General features: G+C 38.9%; 1 protein-coding gene across 1 annotated transcript in view; it reads left to right on the top strand.

The window, feature by feature from the left end:
• Window positions 1–21,380, top strand: part of FAM186A (family with sequence similarity 186 member A) — a gene marked incomplete at both ends in the record, with an annotated part of 117,525 nt that overhangs the window by 43,779 nt on the left and 52,366 nt on the right. Inside the window, 16 exon segments of the mRNA XM_082666156.1 lie at window positions 1,499–1,909; window positions 1,912–2,410; window positions 2,412–2,984; window positions 3,016–3,157; window positions 3,161–3,181; window positions 3,185–3,789; window positions 3,877–5,090; window positions 5,180–5,452; window positions 5,455–5,534; window positions 5,537–5,538; window positions 5,724–5,832; window positions 5,834–6,183; window positions 14,960–15,152; window positions 17,487–17,629; window positions 18,276–18,354; window positions 18,358–18,458. Coding sequence (XP_082522282.1) covers window positions 1,499–1,909; window positions 1,912–2,410; window positions 2,412–2,984; window positions 3,016–3,157; window positions 3,161–3,181; window positions 3,185–3,789; window positions 3,877–5,090; window positions 5,180–5,452; window positions 5,455–5,534; window positions 5,537–5,538; window positions 5,724–5,832; window positions 5,834–6,183; window positions 14,960–15,152; window positions 17,487–17,629; window positions 18,276–18,354; window positions 18,358–18,458 — 4,795 coding nt within the window.

Raw genomic sequence — 21,380 nt, 5'->3', positions numbered from 1 at the left:
AGGCTTTGTTCATTTTTCTTTATTCTTTTTCCTCCCTGTTCTTCAGAGTAGACAATCTCTAGTTATCTAGCATCAGGTTTGTTGGTTATTTTCTTCTGTAAGCTCAAACATGCTGTTGAGCCCTTTTGGTGAATTTTTCATTTCAGTTATTGTACTACTCAACTCCAATTTTTCCACTTGGTTTTCCAGTTTTCATCTCTTTAATGATATGCTCTATTTGACGAGTAATTGTCATCATACTTTTATTTTAAAATATGGTTTCTTTTAGTTTTTTGGACATATTTATAACTGCTTCTTTTTTTCTGATAAGTCCAACATCTGCCCACCTCCTCTCCCTGGTCTCTGAGACAATTTCTACTGACTGCTTTTCCTCCTGTGTATGGGTCACACTTTTCTGTTTCTTTGCATGCTTTTTTTTATGTTGAAAACTGGACATTTTAGGTAATACGTTGTAGCAACTCTGGATTTTGATTCTCCTTACAACCTCCAGAGTTTGTTTTTGTTGCCTTTTTGGTTTGTTTTTTAGTGACTTGTCTGGACTAATTTGGTGGAGTCTGTATCCCCCACAGTGGGCAGCCACTGATATCTCTGCTCAGTTGTGTTTTTTTGTTTGTTTATTTTTATTTTTAAGCATGAATTTTAGGGGTTACTTTTGGGTCAGCATAGCTTAGTGGTCAGTCAATGATTAGTCAATCGTTAATTAATCCAGATTGATCCAATAAGGCTTCTACTCTTTGCTAACGGATCTGTGTATGGGTTAAAGTAGAATTGTTAAAGAATCGCTTTGCTCTAGATCAAATCAACCCCCTCAGGCAGTAGCGCTGTCAGTCCTCACAGGCTGCCTCACTCTGGTAGAACTCAGGCCATAGGGCTAGGGAGTTGGAGATGGAAGCAGCTCCAGGCTAAAACATCATAGCAAATTTTTCTTGAATAAATTTTTCTCAATTTGTTGTATGCCTTTGCTCAGTTTGCAAAGTCCTAAAATGATTGTTTTTGGCAGTTTTGCTCAGTTTTTTCATTGCCTTTTTGGGAAAAATTTGCTGAGTTTCTCATTCAGCCATTTTGGAAATCCCTTCAAATGTTTGCCTTCTGTTCTTTTGTGATCCTTTTGAAAGAATCAAGGTTAGCTTCGACTCAGAAAAGGGAGAATAGAAAGATAGGAACCCAAGAAAGAAAATGGAAAGCACCAAGCATAATCAAAACCAAAGGAAAGTTCTGGTTTACCTTATGTCTAATCTCAAAATTGTAATCGGAAGTAAGTTGAGGTCACAGCTGAGTTCTTCTCCTAAACTCTGGAAGAAGAACTTCTAGATGATTGTGGGAAAAGAGTCATTCTTTTGAAAATAGTGCTGTTTATTTTGGGGCCAAACTTTCCTGATGAAACTTTATCCTATATCTATCTGTTAATTTAGGCTAATTCCTTAGGCTTAAACATAGAGCACAGCACAAAAGAAGAAATGCGATCTCATTATTTTATTTATTTATTTATTTCTTCTAGCATCTAGAGGTTCTCTATGGAAATCTTGGATAGAAAGTGTTATACAGCGACCTGCAACAGCTCATGCTTTAAGACCAGATCAGATGATTAGTGATCAATTTGCAACAAATACAAAGGTTTCAGAAATCCAAGATATGCTACAGGAACTCAAAGATACTGCAGTGTTCAATAAATTGGAAAACAATGCTATTAAATATATGTCATCAACAATAGAAAACCTTTCGAAAGCTTCGAGTACACTAAATGATGAAGTGAAAGGTATTAACCTCCAAAGTGCCAATATGTATACAAATGAGACAAGTGAAAGAGAAAAAGAGATTTCCCTGAAGATAATACAAGATCTCAGTAAAAAAAAAAATGAAATGCTTCAGCAGAAACTTCAAGAAGCAGAAGAAACATATACACACCTTGTTCATCCAAAGGCGTAGAACACCAAGCACTGCCCACACCAACACTGAGAGTGTCACCCGAGCCCTCCCCACAGTTAGCCATCAGCCAAGCTGACACATTAGACAGTGTAGACAGTATTTTGGCCAAAGAATTTGAAATTGTTGTAGATGAGGCCCCCCAAAAAGGGACCAAAGCCTTGGGGATCAAGTGGGACTCATCTCCTTCATACACAGCCCAAGGTGAGACCATTTCAGATATAACTGACCAGCAATACCCTTTACCTGAAAAAAAACAGAAAAAGTCTTCTGAAGAGATCACTGAAGATATCATTATAGATAAGATATCAGCGAAGAAAGGCGGTGCCTTTCAGAAAGATGGGACTGATCGGTACCAATCCCAGGAAGGAAAGGGCACAAAAGGCCCATATGTGCAGGAGACCTCTGAATCAAATGTGAATGATGATAAAGGTAAACAGAAAGTCACAGGGACCAAACTTGATCACCACTTTGAAATACAAGCACTAGAAAAGAAAAGAAATAAAATCCTTTTCTGAAAGCAAATCAAAGTCACTCACTGAATCAAAAAGTCAACATTTTCCTTCTGATTTCCCTTCTGACACAAAGAGCCAAGGTGGCAAAAGTGGAACCAGTAGTATATGGGAAAGACTCAGGAAAGCCAAACTTCAATATTCACATAGCAAAAGTCAAATTTCTTCAGAGAATAAAGAGGAACTCATCATTGAGTCAATGGACGAAGAAGGCAGAAGTGAGATGAGTAGCCAAGCGGAGCCATCCAGGTTGAGCCAACTTGATTATTCCTCTGAGAAAATGAAAATAAAAGGAAAGAAACACCAAATCTCTCCAGGAACCATTATAAGCAAAGAAGAAAAAACTGAAGAGAAGGAGATGTCAGTCTTCGCCATGAAAGTCAAGTCTCTTGAACTTGTTAAATCACAGTCTAGGATAACTAAAGAGACTTCAGGAATTCCAGATGGCAAAAGAGAACAGAGTAACCTAGAAGAATTTCAGAAAGCCATAGTGTCATTCCTAAAAGAGAAAATTGATAACATAGGAAAGCCTTTGGATAAAAAGACTAGGTCAAAAAAAAAAAAAAAAAAAAAAGACTAGGTCAAAAGAAGAGTTATTATTAAAAAGAGCAGAAGTTGAAAAATTAGGAATCATAAAGGCAAAAATCGAGGAATATTTCCAAAAAGTGGCTGAAACTGTGACAAAAATCTTGAGAAAATACAAAGATATAAAAAATGCAGGATAAATTGGAGAGAAACCTATGAACTAAAAAAAGGTGGTCTCATTTATGCCAGAATTGCATTTTCAGAAGCAGATTAGTGCAAAGTCAGAAATTAGCACCTTACTTTCACAGGAGAGCCTTGGCCCACTAACTGACAATTTAATACAAATGATCTTGGCTGAAATAGAAAGTGAAAGGGATGTTCCTGTAGCCTCAACAGTAGGGAAAGACCATAAGGAGAAGGAAAAACAAAGGCTAGAAGAAAGGAGCTATGAGATGATAAATAAGAATTTGGAAAAGGAAGAGGCATGGCTCCCAATGAAGGAGGGAAAGCGAGGGCAACAGAAGCAGAAACAGTGGCAGGAAGAAGAGGTGTGGAAGGGACAGCAAAAACAGAGGATGCAAAAGCAGATTGAGCCAGATGAGAAGCAAAAGAAAAGGGAAGAGGAGAAAGAAGGGCATCAGAAGTCAAAGCAGCAGCAGCTGGAAGCATGGAAGCAAAAAATGAAAGAACAAGGAGTGCCCTTGGAGAAGGAGAAAGGACAGCAGATGATGCAGGTTCAGAAGGAAGTGAGATATCTGGAGCAAGAAAGCAGTTGGGAGAGAGAGGAGGAGAAGCAGAAGCCAAGGAGAAAGGTAGAGGACCATGAAAGGCAGAAGCAGAAAACAGCAAAGGAGATGAAAACTTTTTAACAACCAGAACAGGTGCTCAGTCACACTTCAGTGACATTGTCTTCCAGGTGGCAGAGCACACCAAAAGACGCATTGCAGTTACACCAAAGAAGAGAGTTCAATGGGAATCTTAAGAAATTAGAGAATCTGGCTGATGGAAAGCACCCCATACCGATCATTCCTCCCATCTCTACACAATCTTCCTCACCAGGAGCCTTTTCTATTTCTGGACAGTCTCCCACAAAGTCCATTACTCTTATCCCTCAGCAGACCCAGGCAATGGAAATTGACCTCACCCCTGAAGAGGCCAAGGCACTGGGAATCACTCCCACCTCCCATCAGGTTCAGGAATTGGGGGAAACCCCTACTCCTAAGATGTCTCAGGGTTTGGGAGCAGCCCACACACCTGAGCAGGCCCATGCACTGAGGGTCACTCTTACCCCTCAGCAAGTCCAGGCATTGGGGATAACTCTCACCCATGAGCAGGCCCAGACACTGGGGATTCATGTCACCCCTGAACAGGCCCAGGCACAGGTGGTCCCCCATGTCACCGCTCAGCAGACCCAGGAACTGGGGATCACTCTCACCCCTCAACAGGCCCAGGGACTGGGGATCCATGTCACCCCTCAGCAGGCCCAGGACTTGGGGGCCACTTTCACTTTAGGACAGGCTCAAGCATTGGGGGTTTCTCTCTCTCCAGAACAGTTTGAGGAATTAGGAGTTCCTCCCACCTCAGATAACAACTATACCTTAGAATCTCCCCACATCCCAGAACAAATCCAACCTTTGGGAGCCCCTTTCACCCCAGGACAGGCCCAGTCCATGGGTATTACTCTCAGGTCTGAGCAGGACCTAAAATTAGGAGCTCTTCTTATCAATGAGCAGTCCTTACCACACAGGGCTGGTCCTCCTTCAAGACATACTCTGGAAGTTGGGATCTTTTCCATTACTGATAAATCTATCACAACACGTGCTCCTCACATTCCTAAGCAGTCCCCAGTATCATCTGCTCCTGTTGCTGAGAAGTCCCCTATATTTGAGGTCTCTTCTACTCCTTTGCAGATATCAAGGTCTCCTCTTACACAAGCCCCCTTTGTCCCTGGGAAATCCTTGGGAATGAGGATTCCTTCAGAACCCAGGAAGCTCCTGGCACCACAGACTTTTCCTTCCTCTAGACAGATCCCAGTTTCTAAGGGTCAATCCACCTCTGTTCGGTTCCCAGCTCCAGTCCCCAGTCCAATATCTGGGCCCTCTCCCACTCCAGGGCAGCCCCTTGCACCAGGCCCTTCTTAGTTCTAGGAAATTCTTCATATCTAGGGACATTGTGACTCCCGAGTTGCCTCTGATATTGAAGCCCCTTCTTGACCTCAGACAGCTCCTTATATCTGGAGTCCCAGCCACGTCTGCACAGATTTCCCAGTATCTGGGCTCCTTTCTCTCATGGGAAGTGCTTGGCTCCTGGGGCTTCTTCCACCCCTGAGGAACTCTTGGAATCTGGACCCTTAACCCTCTCTGAGCAGCCTCAGGCATGCCAGACCTCTGCCACCCATGAGCAATCTCCCTATCTACAAGCCCCTTCTACCCTTAGGCAGCATCTGTCACCATGGACCCTTCTTGGGCAAGCTTGCCCACTATGGATCCCTCCCACCCTGGGCAACGCCCTACACTATGGGCTCCCTCAACCCCTGGAAAGCCCCAGAAAAATTTGTCCTCTCCTGTCTCTAAGAAAAGTAAGGAAAGATTGTCAATTATTTCTTCTCTGAAACCTGAAACAGCATTGGTCCATCCCAGTGCTCCAAGTTTCAAGGTACCTCAAGCCCCTTTCACCACTAAGAAGTTCCAAATATCAGAGGTCTCTGACACTTATGAAGAAATCCAGAGACCCCCGAGATCCTTTTGCTACGGAACAATTTAGAACATTTAAGTCCTATCTCACTGATTATAGGACACCAGTATCCCAAACCCCTTACATTGATGAGGGGGCCCTTCCTACTCTCATTAAGCCTGTAATATCACTACCTTCTCTTACTACCCAAAACATCACAGAGCTCACCTTCTGAATGGGACCAGAAATCCCGATTTCCCCCTATAGATAAGCCCTGGATACTGACCTCACTTTCAGGTACCCAGAAAACCAAGATGATGGTGCCCACTTCCTATCCCCAAGAGCTCAAAGAACAGAACTATTTTGTTGATGTGGAGGCTCAGCGGAAGAACCTGATTCTCTTAAATCAGGTGACAAAAGCTTCTATACTCCCTTCACAACTACACACAACAGCTAGGAATCTCATAATTGAGACACTTCATACGGACAAAGTTCGGCTGGGATACCTATTCCACAAGTACATTGCCTATAGGCTGATCCAGTGTGCAAGGTAGATATAAATATTGTGTGTCCAGTTTTCTGAAATCAGGTTTAGTCCTGATTTCAAATATCCTCCCTCACTGCCCTATAAGTATATACATATTTGTCAGATTAGATTCTCTTATAGAAGGTCTGTGGAATGGAAGCATATTTAAGATAGTAAAAGGAAGTATATTTTTTAGGAAATAAAAAATATCTTATAACATATTTCATTCATTTATATCTCTAGCAGACATGCTTAAGTATATTTTGTGGATCATGGTTGATCTCCAAAATATCAACTTCAGAAGTTTAGAAATGCTTCCAACTGGAAGAATGGTAACTTCCAACTGGTAACAATTTATACATTGGTCAGCATTATAAAAGAGTACTTCCCCACATCAAGACTAACATGAAATATTATCAGTTTTTTGGTTCATTGCCAATGTAATAGATAAAATATGGCATTTCAATGCTTTAATTTGCATTACTTTTATTATAGGTTGAGGTTAAGCATCTTTTCATAGAATTAAGAGCCATCTGTATTTTATTTTCTGCGAAGATTCTATTCAATACTTTGCCCATTTTTCAATTGGGTTGTCAAGTTGCTTTTTTAATTGATTCGTGGGGCCTGTTCAAATATTTGGAAAATTAGTCCCTTGTCTGTGACATAAATTGCCAAATTTCCCCCACTTGTGTTTTGACTCTGCTTTTGGTGGGTTCTGCTTTCTAAAAAAATTTTGATTTTTATGTGCTTATATTTTCTTATTTAAATATTTATTTATTTATTTTGGATGCACTGGGTCTTAGTTGTGGCATGTGGACGTCTTAGTTGTGGTACGCGGACTCTTAGTTGCGGCATGTATGCGGGATCTAGTTCCCTGACCAGGGATCGAAGCCGAGCCTCTTGCACTGGGAACTTGGAGTCTTACCCACTGGAGCACCATGGAAGTTCCTATATCAATATTTGCAATAATGCTTTGTACCATATTTAGAAAGGCCCTCTCCACTATGAGAAATATAAAGAAATTCTTTCTAGGTTGCTTTTAGTACTTTTATGGTTGGTTATTAGTTTTTTGTTTGTTTGTTTTACATTTAAGTCTTCGATTCTAAGCTTTCTGTTGTGAGATATAGGTGTGATGTTTTTCACTCCCCCCCATCACTATTTACAAAATAATCTACCTTTTTCCCCATTGATTTGAATGTAGCTTCGTCATAAATTGTTGTATCATTTAAGTCCATAACTGGATTTTCTATTATTTTTTATTGATTGCATATAGATGAGTTACTTCTATTCTCTGTTATTTATTGCAGTTTTATTTTTATGATGCTGAGTCTTTGTGGTAGTTAGTACTATTTGCCAGTACTTGTCAATGAGATGTGAACAGAATTAATGTGTATCATTTCTGTACTAAGCTTGTCATTGTCAGTTTGAGACCCTCTAGAGTCTCCTTTTCCTCTGGTATGATAACCTATAGTATTCAAGGTGATGACTGCTCTGTTAGCCTGTGTTCCTGAGAGTATAGAATGAAGCTCATTCCCTGCAAAGCCATGATGGATTTGTAGTATGAGCAACAGGTAAACTTTTGTTTACAAACAGCAAAACCCAGTTTACCTTTACTAATATAGTCTTCCTGTTCAAGAAAATGATATACCTTTGTTTTTGTTCAGGTCGTGTGTGTGTGCGTGTGCACGTGTGTGTGTGTGTGTGCGTGTGTCCTGTTGGAGCATTCTAAAGTTTTCATCTAGCTCTTGCATATTCTGCCATAAGTGTATATCTTGCTAGTTTTTATTTTTGTTGTTACTATTGTAAATGGACTCTCTTCTTCTATGATACCTTCTAACTGGTTGTCATTTGTATAAATGAAGGCTAGATTTCTCTATATCAATTTTGTATGCAGCCATCTTACTGTATTCAAAAGCATGTGATAGTTTTTCGGTTGATATTCTTGAGTTTTCCAATTACATAATCATATCACCTGCAAATAATAATTTTTTACATCTAGAATTTCCAACTTTTAAACATCTCATTTCTGTCCCTGTCTACCTGAATTGATTAGTACCTTCAGAACTATATTAAAAAATATTGGTGATGTGGCCACAAGGCCATCTTTGTTCATTTGACTTGCCCTGAGTAACAGCTAGTAGTGCCCTTCCATGGTCCCATGTTATTTTTTTCTAGGAAAAACTCACCTTCAAGAACATTTAAAAGGATTGTTTATATTTATATTCTCCTTTCTGAAAAAGTTACAAAACAACTTTAACCTTAGTCAATTTCATTTTGAGGGGGGTTATTTTCTCCATTCCTTTGTAACTCAGAATGCCAAAATGTAAGTCCTTTCATTGCTAATTATTATAGTGGTGATAGTGGACATTTTTCTAGTATATGTCATTAAAAAATGCTGGCTTTTGGGTTGAAATACATTTTATCATATTAAAAAAGTATCCATCAGCTCCTGTTTTGTTATTTTTTTTTAATCAAGAGTGGATGTTGAATTTTGTTAAATTTATTAAATCACATTTTGTTAAATGTGATTTCAGCACTTCATTTTCATGGTTATTAGAGAACATATTTTCTCCTCAGATCTATTAATATGATTAATTATTTTAAACCATCATCACATCCCTGGAATTTGTCCTTGTTGTACCTTTCTTTGAATGTGTTACATTTGCTAATATTTTATTTAGGATTTTAATTGCATTGATATTCATTAGTAAGTTTGGTGGTTTACTTCTTTTGGTGCTATCTTTGTCGAATTTTGGTATAATTTTAAGTTTATATCATTTAAAAAATGTGAAAGCTTATTTTTTTTCTATGCTCTGGAACAGTTTAATGATAAAATTAGCTATTCTTTGAAAGTTTGGTAGATTTCACCTATGATATTATATGGGCTTGGTACTTTTGGGGGGAATTCTATGACAACTTTCTTAATTTTTATATGGCAGTTAAGTTTGTTTAGTTTTAGTGAAGATTTTGAAGATCTAAGTGACACGATGTGACCTGTTTTAGTAAAATCATTTAAAAATGGAAATATATAGATCAACATTTCACAACAATATTTAATTTATACACTTATAACTTTTATAATTGATCCATCAAGGATCAATTTGTTCATTCTGCAGAAAGCTCTTCTTTAATATTTAATGTTATAATAATCAAATCACCAACAGGTATAACAAGGAATTAAATATTGACAGATGAAAGATTCCATAATAAAAATGGCTGAGTCAAGAAGATTCTAACATTATATGGGAGAGAAAACATAAAGTATAATAATATAAACTATTTTTGAATAAAGAAAGTTTTGTAGAACCTCTGTAAGTAAAGAGTCCATGTTTAAATGCTAAAATACAGTTTTAGAGTTGTATTACCACATGATCAGTGTAATAAACCTGAAAAGCAATGATGGAAAGAATGTAAAATTACACCAGATGCTGATAATGAAACATTTCATTTCCGTATATATTGAAGAAAGTTCTTAAAGATACTAAATGTTGTGGTGACTAGATAGGATTTAACTTATCATTTAATTCATCAACATTTAAAATATCCACTTCATGCCAGGGGCTGGGTTAGGCCCAGGGGGTAGAGGGTGGAAGGATACAAAAATGGATAAGCCATAACCCTGCCTTGAGGGCACTCAAAGTCTACTAAGAGACAGTCATACAAACAGATGATTATATAGTATGATGTGGAAAGAATATATCACCTACTCTATACAAGAGAACTGAGGAGAGGGGAGAGTTAGGTAAAGCTTCTAGGAGTCCAGACCTTTGAACTATGTCTCAAAGAACTAGTAAAAGTCAGTAAGGCAGCAAAGGCAGAGAGTCTAGCAGGATAAAGAAAGGAAGAAAGAAGCAAAGTTTTGTGTGTGTGTGTGTGTGTGTGTGTGTGTGTGTGTGTGTGTGTGTGTCTGTCGGTGGAAACCAGTAACTGTTTTGGGGCACAATGAACCATATATATCCATATAAGATGGCAAATTTAAATGATAAATGTTTTGTGTGTTCTGACTGCTTCACCAATCGGCCGTTCCCCCATCTCTCTCCCTCTCCTTGGGCTTCCCTATCCCCTGAGACACACAACAATATTGAAGTTAGGCCAGTTAATAACCCTACTATGGCCTCTAAGTGTTAAAGTGGAAGGAAGAGTCTCATGTCTCTCACTTTATCACTTTAAGTCAAAAGCTAGATATGAATGAGCTTAGTAGGGAAGGCATGTTGAAAGCTGAGAAAGGCTGAAAGCTAGGCCTTTTGCACAGTTAGCTAAGTTGTGAATGCAAAGGAAAAGTTCTTGAAGGAAATTGAAAGTGCTACTCTAGTGAACACATGAATGATAAGAAAGACAAACAGCCTTACTGTGATGTGGAGAAAGTTTTACTGGTCTGGATAGAAGATCAAACCAGCCATGACATTCCCTTAATTGAAAGCCTAATCCAGAGCAAGGCCCTAAGTCTCTTCAATTCTATGAAGGCTGAGAGAGGTGAGAAAGCTGCAGAAGAAAAGTCTGAAGCTAGCAGAGGTTGATTTATGAGGTTTAAGGAAAGAAGCCTCTTCATAACATCAAAGTGCAAGGTGAAGCAAGTGCTAATGTAGAAGCTGGAGCAAGTTATCCAGATCTAGCTAAAATAAGTAATGAAGGTGGCTATATTAAAAAACAGATTTTCAGTGTATACAAAACTGCCTTATATTGGAAGAAGATGCCAGCTAGGACTTTCATAGCTAGAGAGGATTAGTCAATGCCTGGCTTCAAGGCTTCAGAGCTTTTGAAGGACAGGCTGACTCTCTTGTTAGGGGCTAACGCAGCTGGTGACTGTAAGTTGAAGCCAGTGCTCATTAACCATGCTAAATTAAAATGCTAAATCTACTCGGCTATGTTCTATCAATGAAACAACAAAGCTTAGATGACAGCACAACTATTGACAACATGGTTTACTAAATATTTTAGGCCTACTATTGAGACCTACTGCTCAGAAAAAAAAGATTCCTGTCAAAACATTACAGCTCATTGACAATGCACCTGGTCACCCAAGAGCTCTAATGGAGATGCTCCATTAATCTTAATCTCCATTAAGATTCATGTTGTTTTCATGCCTGCTAACACAGCTTCCACTCTGCAGCCCATGGATCAAGGAGTAATTTCGACTTTCAAGTCTTATTATTTAAGAAATAGATTTCGTAAGGCTATACAGTAGCTGCCATAGATAATGGATCTGGGCAAAGTCAATTAAAAACCTTCTGGAAAGGATTCACCATTCCAGATGCCATTAAGATCATTCATGATTCATGGAAAGAAGGCAAAATACCAACGTGAACAGGAGTTTAGAAGAAATTGATTCCAACCTTCATGGGTAACTGAGCAGCTCAAGACTTCAGTGTAAGAAGTAACTGCAGACGTGGTGGAAACAGCAAGAGAACTAGAATTAGAAGTAGAGCCTGAAGATGGGACTGAATTGCTACCATCTCATGATGAAACCTGAATAGATGAGGAGTTGCTTCTTATGGAAGAGCAAAGAAAGTGGTTTCTTGAGATAAATTCTTCTGATGAAGATGCTGGGAAGACTGTTGAAATGACAACAAAGGATTTAGAATACTACATAAACTTAGCTGTTAAAAAGCAGTGGCAGGGTTTGAGAGGACTGACTCCAATTTTAAAAGAAGTTCTACCATGGGCTTCCCTGGTGGCGCAGTGGTTGAGAGTCCGCCTGCTGACGCAGGGGACACGGGTTCGTGCCCCAGTCCAGGAAGATCCCACATGCCGCGGAGCGGCTGGGCCCGTGAGCCATGGCCGCTGAGCCTGCGCATCCAGAGCCTGTGCTCCGCAATGGGAGAGGCCACAACAGTGAGAGGCCCGCGTAATGCAAAAAAAAAAAAAAAAAAGTTCTACCATGGATAAAATGCTATCAAACAAACAAACAAAAAATGCTATCAAACAGCTTTGCAGGCTACAGAGATATCATTCGTAAAAGGACAAGTCAATGGATGCAGCAAACTTCATTTTTGTCTTTTTTTAAGAAATTGCCAAAGCCACCGAAACCTTCAGCAACCACCACCTGATCAGTCAGCAGCCATCAGCACTGAGGCAAGATTCTCTACCAGCTCAGATGACTGTTAGAATTTTTTAGCAATAAAGTATTTTTATTTATTTATTTTTTAATTTTTAAAAATTGATATATAGTTAATTTACAATGTTGTGTTCGTTGCAAAGTGATTCAGTTATACACATATACGTATAAATATATATACATATATATACATTCTTTTTCAGATTCTTTTCCATTATAGGTTATTACAAGATACTGAGTATAGTTTCCTGTGCTATACAGCAGGTCCTTGTTGTTTACCTATTTTATATATAGTAGTGTGTATATGTTAATCCCAAACTCCTAATTCATCTCCCCCACCCCCTGGTAACCACTTTGGTAACCATAAGTTTGTTTTCTATGTCTATAAGTCTATTTCTGCTTTGTAAATAAGTTCATTTTTATCTTTTTTTTTTGGGCCTTGCCATGTGGTTTGCAGGATCTTAGTTCAACCAGGGATCGAACCCATGTCCCCTGCAGTGGAAGCAGGGAAGCATGAAGTCCTAACCACTGGACCACCAGGGAATTCCCTGTACCATTTTTTCAGATGCCACATATCAGTGATATCATATGATATTTGTCTTTCTCCGACTTACTTCACTTAATACGATAAAATTTGGGTCCATCCATATGCTGCAAATGGCATTATTTCATTCTTTTTATGGCTGAGTAATATTCCATTGTCTATATATACCACATCTTTAACCATTCATCTGTTGATGGACTTTTAGGTTGCTTCCATGTCTTGGCTATGGTAAATAGTGCTGCTGTGAACATTGGGGTGCATGTATCTTTTCAAAAGAACGTGTATCTTTTCAAATTAGAGTTTTCTCCAGATATATGCCCAGGAGTGGGACTGCAGGATCATATAGTAACTCTATTTTTAGTTTTTTAGGGAACCTCCATCCTGTTCTCCATAGAGGCTGCACCAATTTACATTCCCACCAACAGTGGAGGAGGGTAGTAATAGTTTTATATCCAAATTCTGATCATGCTTTTTCTCTGATGTCAGGAAGAACTTGGCTCGAATTTCCAGTTCTGAACTTCTCTAAGACTCAAATGTGCTGACTCAAATTTGTAAAATTGATGTAATGATAATTACTTCAAAGAATGGTTGCAAGGGGACTTCCCTGGTGGCGCAGAGGTTGAGAATCCGCCTGCCAATGCAGGGGACGATCCCTGGTCCGGGAAGATCCCACATGCCGTGGAGCAACTAAGCCCGTGTGCCACACCTACTGAGCCTGCACTCTAGAGCCCGCTCGCCGCAACTACTGAGCCCGCGTGCTGCAACAAATGAAGTCCACGTGCCTAGAGTCCATGCTCCGCAGCAAGAGAAGCCACTGCAATGAGAAGCCCCTGCACCGCAACAGAGAGTAGCCCCCGTTCACCACAACTGGAGAAAGCCCGGACGCAGCAATGAAGACCCAACGCAGCCAAAAATAATAATAATAAAAAAATATAAAATTAACTCAGAACGTTAATATATTTAAGTATTAAATAATCCATATATACAGTAGGTTCTAAGCTATTACAACCCACAAAGAGACGTAAGAGTTATTCCCTTCCCCCTCTCTCTATATATGTAAAATACATATATTCAGAAAAACGTCTTCAGTGGGTTCCCATTGCCTACCTCCCCCAAAATCCAAACTCCATAATATGCTGTTTAAAGCCTTTCATGATCCAGCTATGTCAGTCTCATCCCCCACTATATCCTTTCACATATCTGTGATCTAAAAGTTCCAGACTATTCACCACTCCCAAAATATAACTTTTATTGTCTTGCCTTTATTTATAGTGTTCCCTCAACCTGGAATTCTTCATCCCCTTTTTCTCAAACTTCAGTGGCTATAAGTTTTACCTGAGATTTTTTTTAAAATACAGATCCTGAAGCTTACCACCAAGATTTTTTATTCAAAAGGTCTAGGGATGCACCCTGGAACCTGCATTTTCAACAAGCACCACCCTCCCACCCCCAATAAAATGATTCAGTCCAGGTGATTAGGGTCCATACTTTGAAAAATACTGGTATTGTGGAAAGAGAAAAGATCTGGGTTTGCTTCCGAAATCTGTTATTTATCAATTATGTGACTTTAGAAAATTACTTAACTTTGCTCAGAATCCTTTTCCTCTCCTGTAGAATAGGGATGGCAAAAAACTATGTTTTGGAGGCCCAAACATTGTGGCCTACTACATTACAGTAAAGAGAGTACTACATTTTTATGACTGTTCCTCAAGATCCTATTCAATATCTTCCTACGAAGCATTCTTTATTCCTCTTATTAGAATTAATTATGTTTTCCTTTTTGCTCAAACAGCTAAATTGCTATTTAGCATTTATTTCATTCTCTCTCTGACACAATTTATTAGTCTCCTAATCTGGCTTGTAAGTGCTTTGAAGGCAAGGACACTCTTTTTCATAATTGTATTAAGTACCTTCTATATGTTGTATACATATCAATACTAAAATATAATATATTAAAAAAATAATGAGCAACACTATTTTAACACTAAAAACTCTGTCAGGAGTTAATGAAAATTTGACAGTCATATAGAGTTTTGAAAGTTTAGTCATATAGGGAACTAGATTAAGGTCTCATTAAGCAAGCCTGCCACCCCTATACTATCTCTCTCTACTTACTAAGGATGAGATGAGAATGGTGACACCAGGTTTGCTGAGTTAGTGTCAGTAATTATATGAATCTCATTCTTGTTAATTTTTCCAAGAAACAACATAATTAAATGGTTACAAGCCATCCAGAATACTGGGAGAGGTTATGAGACCCAGAACCTCTACATAATGCTGAGCAGAATTGATGACTATCAAAAAAAGGTGATGCAGATCTGCACAGGGAAGCAGAAGTCGCTACAGCAGAAACAGAATCAGTGCCTGAGGAAAATGACGTACTTATTCAGCCAGGTAATCTGTTTTCTTTTCCCTCTCCCCAGTGTGTTGTAAGAAAAGGCAAAGTGGTAGGCTTTGAAAATAAGTTACCCGGAGATACCATAACATACTACAAATTTCATGGCTTAAAACAACAGAAATGTATTCTCTTACAGTTCTGGAGGCCAGTTCGAGAAATCAAGGTGTTGGCAGGGTTGGTTCCTTCTGGAGGCTCTGAGGGAGAAATTTGTTCCAAGTCTCTCTTCTAGATTCTGGTGGCTATAGACAATCCTTGGCATTCCTTGGCTTGTAGCTGCATAACTCCAATCTCTGCCTCTGTCTTTCCCATGGCCTTCTTCCTAGTGTGTTTTATGTTCTCCTCTTACAAAGCCATGTGTCATTGGATTTAGGACCCATCTGGTTAAACCAGGATGACCTCATCTTGAGATCCTTAACTACATCTGTAAAGACCCTTTTTCCAAATAAGGCCACATTCACATGTTCTGAGTGAACATATCTTCTGGGGAGTTCATCATTCAATCCACTACACTGTGACTTCAGTGAAACTCCTAAATTGACAACAGGAATACTGGCTGGACTCTCTAGATGAGAAAAGGTTAGAATAGGAGAGACGTCCAGAAATGCTCAACTCCTTCCTAGTCAACCCACATCTACCAGCCTCTAGATATGAAACCTCTTGAGCTCACTGCTCTCCAGCTGATTCTTGGTGGTTACATTCCTCAAAACTATCAGAAAGCAAGTTTTAATATGCATTTACAAAAAATGGAGATAAGGGTTTACTTAATTTGCTTACATAGCACAAGCCACAGAAGATCCTGCTAAACTCTGACATCCACCCAATTACGTCTCAGAGCCCTCTCTGAGATGACCATCAGTATGCTTTTGGAAGTGATACCTTCCAAAAGTTATAGAGCTGAGATTAGAGTTCTTTGTTCTGGGATTATATGCTCCCATTATTTTCTCCAGCATGGAGTTCTGGAACATTCTTGGAGTTCTAGGAATATTTATACATCATTTTCTTTTACTAAAGTAAATAATTTACAAGATTAGTTTACTTGCTACTCTAGAAGGTACAGAGAGACTTCTCATTATAGACATATTGTGAATTTTCCAGAAGTTACTTTTTCTTTTCTTTTCTTTTTTTTTTTTTTGGCCATGCCACGCGGCTTGCAGGATCTCACTTCCCCAACCAAGGATTGAATCCAGGCCACAGCAGTGAAAGCCTGGAATCCTAACCACTAGGCCATCAGGGAACACCCAAGAAGTTACATTTTATTTTATTTTACTTTATTTTATTTTATTTTAGTTTAGTTTGGCTGCACCGGGTCTTAGTTGCGGCATGCATGCAGGATCTCATTCCCCAACCAGGGATTGAACCTGGGCCCCCTGCATTGGGAGCAACGGGCCTTACCCACTGGACTACCAAGGAAGTCCCTAGAAGTACACTTTAAACATTAAAACTCTCTGACCTCAAAAATTGGATATTTTTGACAGTTCTGGGTTTGGAAAATACGACCAATGTAAATGGAGTAAAGCAAGATGAATTGGCAGTGTCATGAACTGTCTGACAGGAATTACAATGTCTAGGGCATTTCAGGGGATTAATATGGGTCTGGGGTCAGGGAAGCTAGAATCTAGATGATGAGGTGGGTATCAAGGCATCAAGAAGGGAGGGGAAAAAGCAAAAAGGAAGAAAAGGGTAGAAATGAATAAATACACTGAATCAGAGTGGTGGTCAAGAGGTTGGTTCTGCTACCAGATTGGGTTCAAATTAGCTTCACCACATACTAGCTAAGAGATCTTGGGCAAGCCACTTAACTTTTCTGAGCTTCATATCCCCATATGTAAGAAGACAAGGATAATAATAGCACCTATCTCATAAGGTAGCAAATATCAAATAAATTAATACATAGAAAGCACCTGACAGTCAAAGTTAGCTATCATTATATTTGCACAATGTTTCACAACTGATGAATATATTGTCTTACACAACTCTCATAAGAACCCTGTGTTTATTATTCTTGTTTTAGAAATGAGAAGAAAGAAGTGCAGATAAAATTAGCAACTAACCCAAAGTCACAAAGCCGGGAAATGAGAGGACTAAAACTAGAACTTAATGCAGGACCACGGTTTTTATACATCACAGTTGCCAACTCTGAAATTGTGTGTTGGAGGCAGGTAGAGGTCGAGGAGTGGCAGGAGGAAGGGAGAAAGGGCCTGGAGAAAGAGAATTCTTTTTCCAAGGAAAAGGAAGTGTCATAGTTTAGCTAAGGCCAGCTAGGAAGACCTTCCTAAAGACTTTGGCCCTTTCTTTTCATGATTTCCTTTTTCTGATTTATTTATGTTTAGCTTCAAGAGATATATAAATTGAATCTAAATCAACCTATCCCTTTGATCATCAAAAAGAAGCAAATACCTGCCTCTACCAAATTTGTTCAACAGCCAATCCTAAAAGAAGAGGACAAAAAGTATGACATATTCAATAAGTTCAGGTATGTGGTAGGAAAGACTGACATTAAACTTTCTTTGGATAATATCTGGGACCTCATGATTTTTTTTCCTGCCCAAGAGCTTTCCCCTTCTCCACAGTTTTGATATGGTTCAGTGGAGAATATTAATTTTCTTAGCTAATTTAGCAAAAGGCTTATTTCTACTTAAATATTTAATAACTAATTTTGAGTTCCTTAAAAAAAATGAAGTTGATTCTTCCTTACGAAGAAACAAATTATTTTAATACACACAGTGAAGAAACTTAGAAGCATTACTTGTTGTTTTTTTTTTTTTTAAGAAGGTAGGAACTTTGGGAAGGAAGGGGAAAAGACTGCTGTGGGGGAAACATAGCCTGCATATGGAGTGTACACTCCATGAAGCTAAGAAAGTCGTTTTAAAACGTATTAGTAGGTGAAGTCAGAAATGCAACTTTCAGGGGGAAAAAACGTTATTTCTGCAAATTCTGCTGTTTTAATCCATCTCTCGGTCAAAGTGGGCATAGCTAATGTTCCTTGGTTCCAGGGGGGCTTTATAGGACACGGTGGTGGTGAAGAGAAGGGGCGAGAATACGAATTATATCTTTTGAATGGCTATGGAGTTCAGGAGAGTTTGACGCTTCCAAATGGTGCTTGTTCTCTGATTCTCTAGACAAGAAGACCAAATGGAAGCCATCTGGAATGCTGATCTATTCACTTCAAGTTACCCAATAACAGAGAAGACATCAATGTAATCACTCTGGGCCCAGCTGGGTGGGTACCCAGATATTCCTATGCTGCTCCAGTTAGATGTTCACTCTACGTTCAGAAGATCTCTTACATGCATTCAACCAAAGTAAGTTAAGGACTGGGAGGGAGCACTCTGGTAATTGGGCCTTTGGTCACATACCTTTTGTTTCCCTAACCTGACTTTCTCTTACAGCACCAGGGAGTCGCCAAAAGTAGTTTTTTGGTGTGAGGTCAGACTCACACCAGCCATAAAATAGTACAGGTAAATTCAACATTAGTCTTTTAGTGTTTCTCTTCATAGGCCTATAGATGTCACTACTGGAATAATATAAACAAACAAACAAACAGACAAAAAGCAGTTATAATACCATGAAACCTAATCTAACACTAGATAGGTCCACTTTGAATTCCACCCTTAGGGATTTATTACTGGAAGAACCAGAAAGACCGTAGTAGAATGCTTTCGCCCACTTCATGATTCAGTAACATGACCTTAAATGCAGTTGTCATATCTAGGCCAAATCTGAAGTAAATTCGGTGCTTGTATCCCAGGATGCACTGAAGAGACTCGGAGAGAACAGGTAAGGTGGTCATGTGGTTCCACATTTCCAAATTCTGTTAAACCAGATTCTCACTGAAACTATTGGAAACCATTCTAGGGGAAGTGAAGAGTTTTGGAGTCTCCATTACCTCTCTCAAGTAAGAGAATTTTTTAATGTTCTAAGCTAAGAATTTAGAAATGGAACTTTTGTAACCTGAAAGAGTTTGTGGGAGCAGTCTGATTTATTCTGGTGAAATCCAAGTCCTGGGGTAAGAAGAAATAGTGTTAACTCATCAATTTGTTTAGGTAGCAGACACCATGAAATAAGACAATTAAAATTCTATAATAAAGTAAAGTAATAGCAAAAATATTATATAATGTATACAATATAAAATCATATACCATGAGCACAAGCGTTCATGAAAAAAAGTAACCAAATCAAATGTAACCATTAAGTTGAATAAGTATGACTCCTAAGTTATAGGTTATAATCAGAAAGCAGCTTTCTTTTTGTCTCCCATTTTCCTTTACATTTTTTGAGTAATTAAATTAATTAACTTAGGCTATTTGGAGAGATAACATTGCTAATTTAATGCCTATAGTGCTTGGGACAAGATGTATAAAATTTTCTTTGAATAATATTTCCTTTATCTCCATTCCACAGCTAGCTTCAACTATTAGATATACTACTGACCTAACTATTCACTTCTTACTCATGCTAAATCCTACAAAATTAGTGAGACTCCTACTTCCAATTTACTGTTTGGAAGTACTCAGAATCAAGGAGCTTTCCATAGATTTTTTTTTAAGGTATAATGTATACACATTTTTTTAAGGTATAATTTTTTTTAAGGTATACATTTTTTTAAGGTATAATGTATATACATTTAACCTCTTTAGGGTACAGTTCTGAGTCTTGCATAGTTATGGCAACCACTAATCTGCTTGCAGTCCCTATAGTTTTCTCTTTTCCAGAATGTCATATAAATGGAAGTATACAGTACGTAATCTTTTGAATCTGGCTTTTTCCACTTGGCATAATTCATGTGATTCATCCATGCTGTTACATGTATCAGTAATTCATTTCCTTTTACTTCCTGACTAGTATTATTCCACTGTATGGCTATACCATATTACTTTATCCATTCACCAGGTCAAAGACATCTGAGTTGTTTCCAGTTTTTGGCAATTATGAATAAAACTGCTCTAAAAATTCATATACAGGGTTTGGGGTGAATGTAAGTTTTGACTTCTCCTAGAAAAATACCCAGGTGTGGGATTGCTGGGTTGTATGATAAGTGTATATTTACCTTATAAGAAATGGCTAAGCTATTTTCCAAAGTGATTTTACATCCCTTTACATTTATTCAGTGAAGCTAGTTCTTACCCTACCTCTAGATGAAAACCTAGATGGTTCCATGACATTTCTGGTAACTTTTTTTTTATATAGTATTTTTAAAAATATTTATTTTATTTATTTATTTTATTCTTGGCTGCGTCGCGAATATTTATTCTTAGCTGCGGCAGGTGGGATCTTCACTGTGGCATGCGGGATCTTTTGCTGGGGCGTGTGGGCTCCAGAGAGCGTGGGCTCTGTAGTTTGTGGGCACACCTCTCTAGCTGAGGCACTCAGGCTCAGTAATTGTGGTGTGCATGCTCAGGTGCCCCGCAGCATGTGGGATCTTAATTCCCTGACCAGGGATCGAACCCGTGTCCCCTAGCATTGGAAGATGGATTCTTTACCACTGGACCACCAGGGAAGTCCCCATTTCTGGTAACTTTTTAATAATGTAAGTTTATCTAGTCGGTAATTAAAATGTCCAGAACCATGTATAATAAAGCTTTAATTTTCTTTTAAAGTTCTCCTCTCTTCCAGCTTAGACTATTGCAACTTAACAGTCAGGGAAGGAGGACATGAACAGCTTATTTTCTCTCTTGTGGCCTAGTGCTTTTGTTCCAACTTTTCCAGCTTGCTGGCATTGGACCTCTTATGGATTACAGTTCTGAGAAGGGAGGAGAGGGAAAGGGAAAGAGAAAGTTCTTACTGACTACCACTGTTGCATTTTCTCACATCATTGCTTCCTGGATGTGACAGATTTTTGAAGATGACTCTTTCATGGATGTACTTGGTGAGCTCCTTGGTGATCATCATCACTGGAGATCACTCATCTGCAGATGTCTTCTGCATGTTTTTTTCTTTTTGGCCACACCCCACGGCTTGTGGGATCTTAGTTCCCTGACCAGGGATGGAACCCGGGCCCTTGGCAGTGAGAGTGCGGAGTCCTAACCACTGAGCAGCCAGGGAATTCCCTGCAGATTTCTTCATCATGGCAGATACATTTCTATTCCAACTGGTTGTTTGCATGTGTGATACCCCCAGCTTCTCTCTGCTGAGATGTGTTTGCATATTAAGGCAGTTCTCCTGGACAGAATACATGACAGCCCTATGTCATCTCTCCTGGGTATATATGTATGTGTGGCCCTCAT

The sequence above is a fragment of the Grampus griseus genome, assembly GCF_964374135.1.
Source record: "Grampus griseus genome assembly, chromosome: 11".
NCBI lineage: Eukaryota > Metazoa > Chordata > Mammalia > Artiodactyla > Delphinidae > Grampus > Grampus griseus.
Note: the sequence above shows the minus strand (reverse complement) of the source record. Positions and strands in the feature narration are given on the sequence as shown.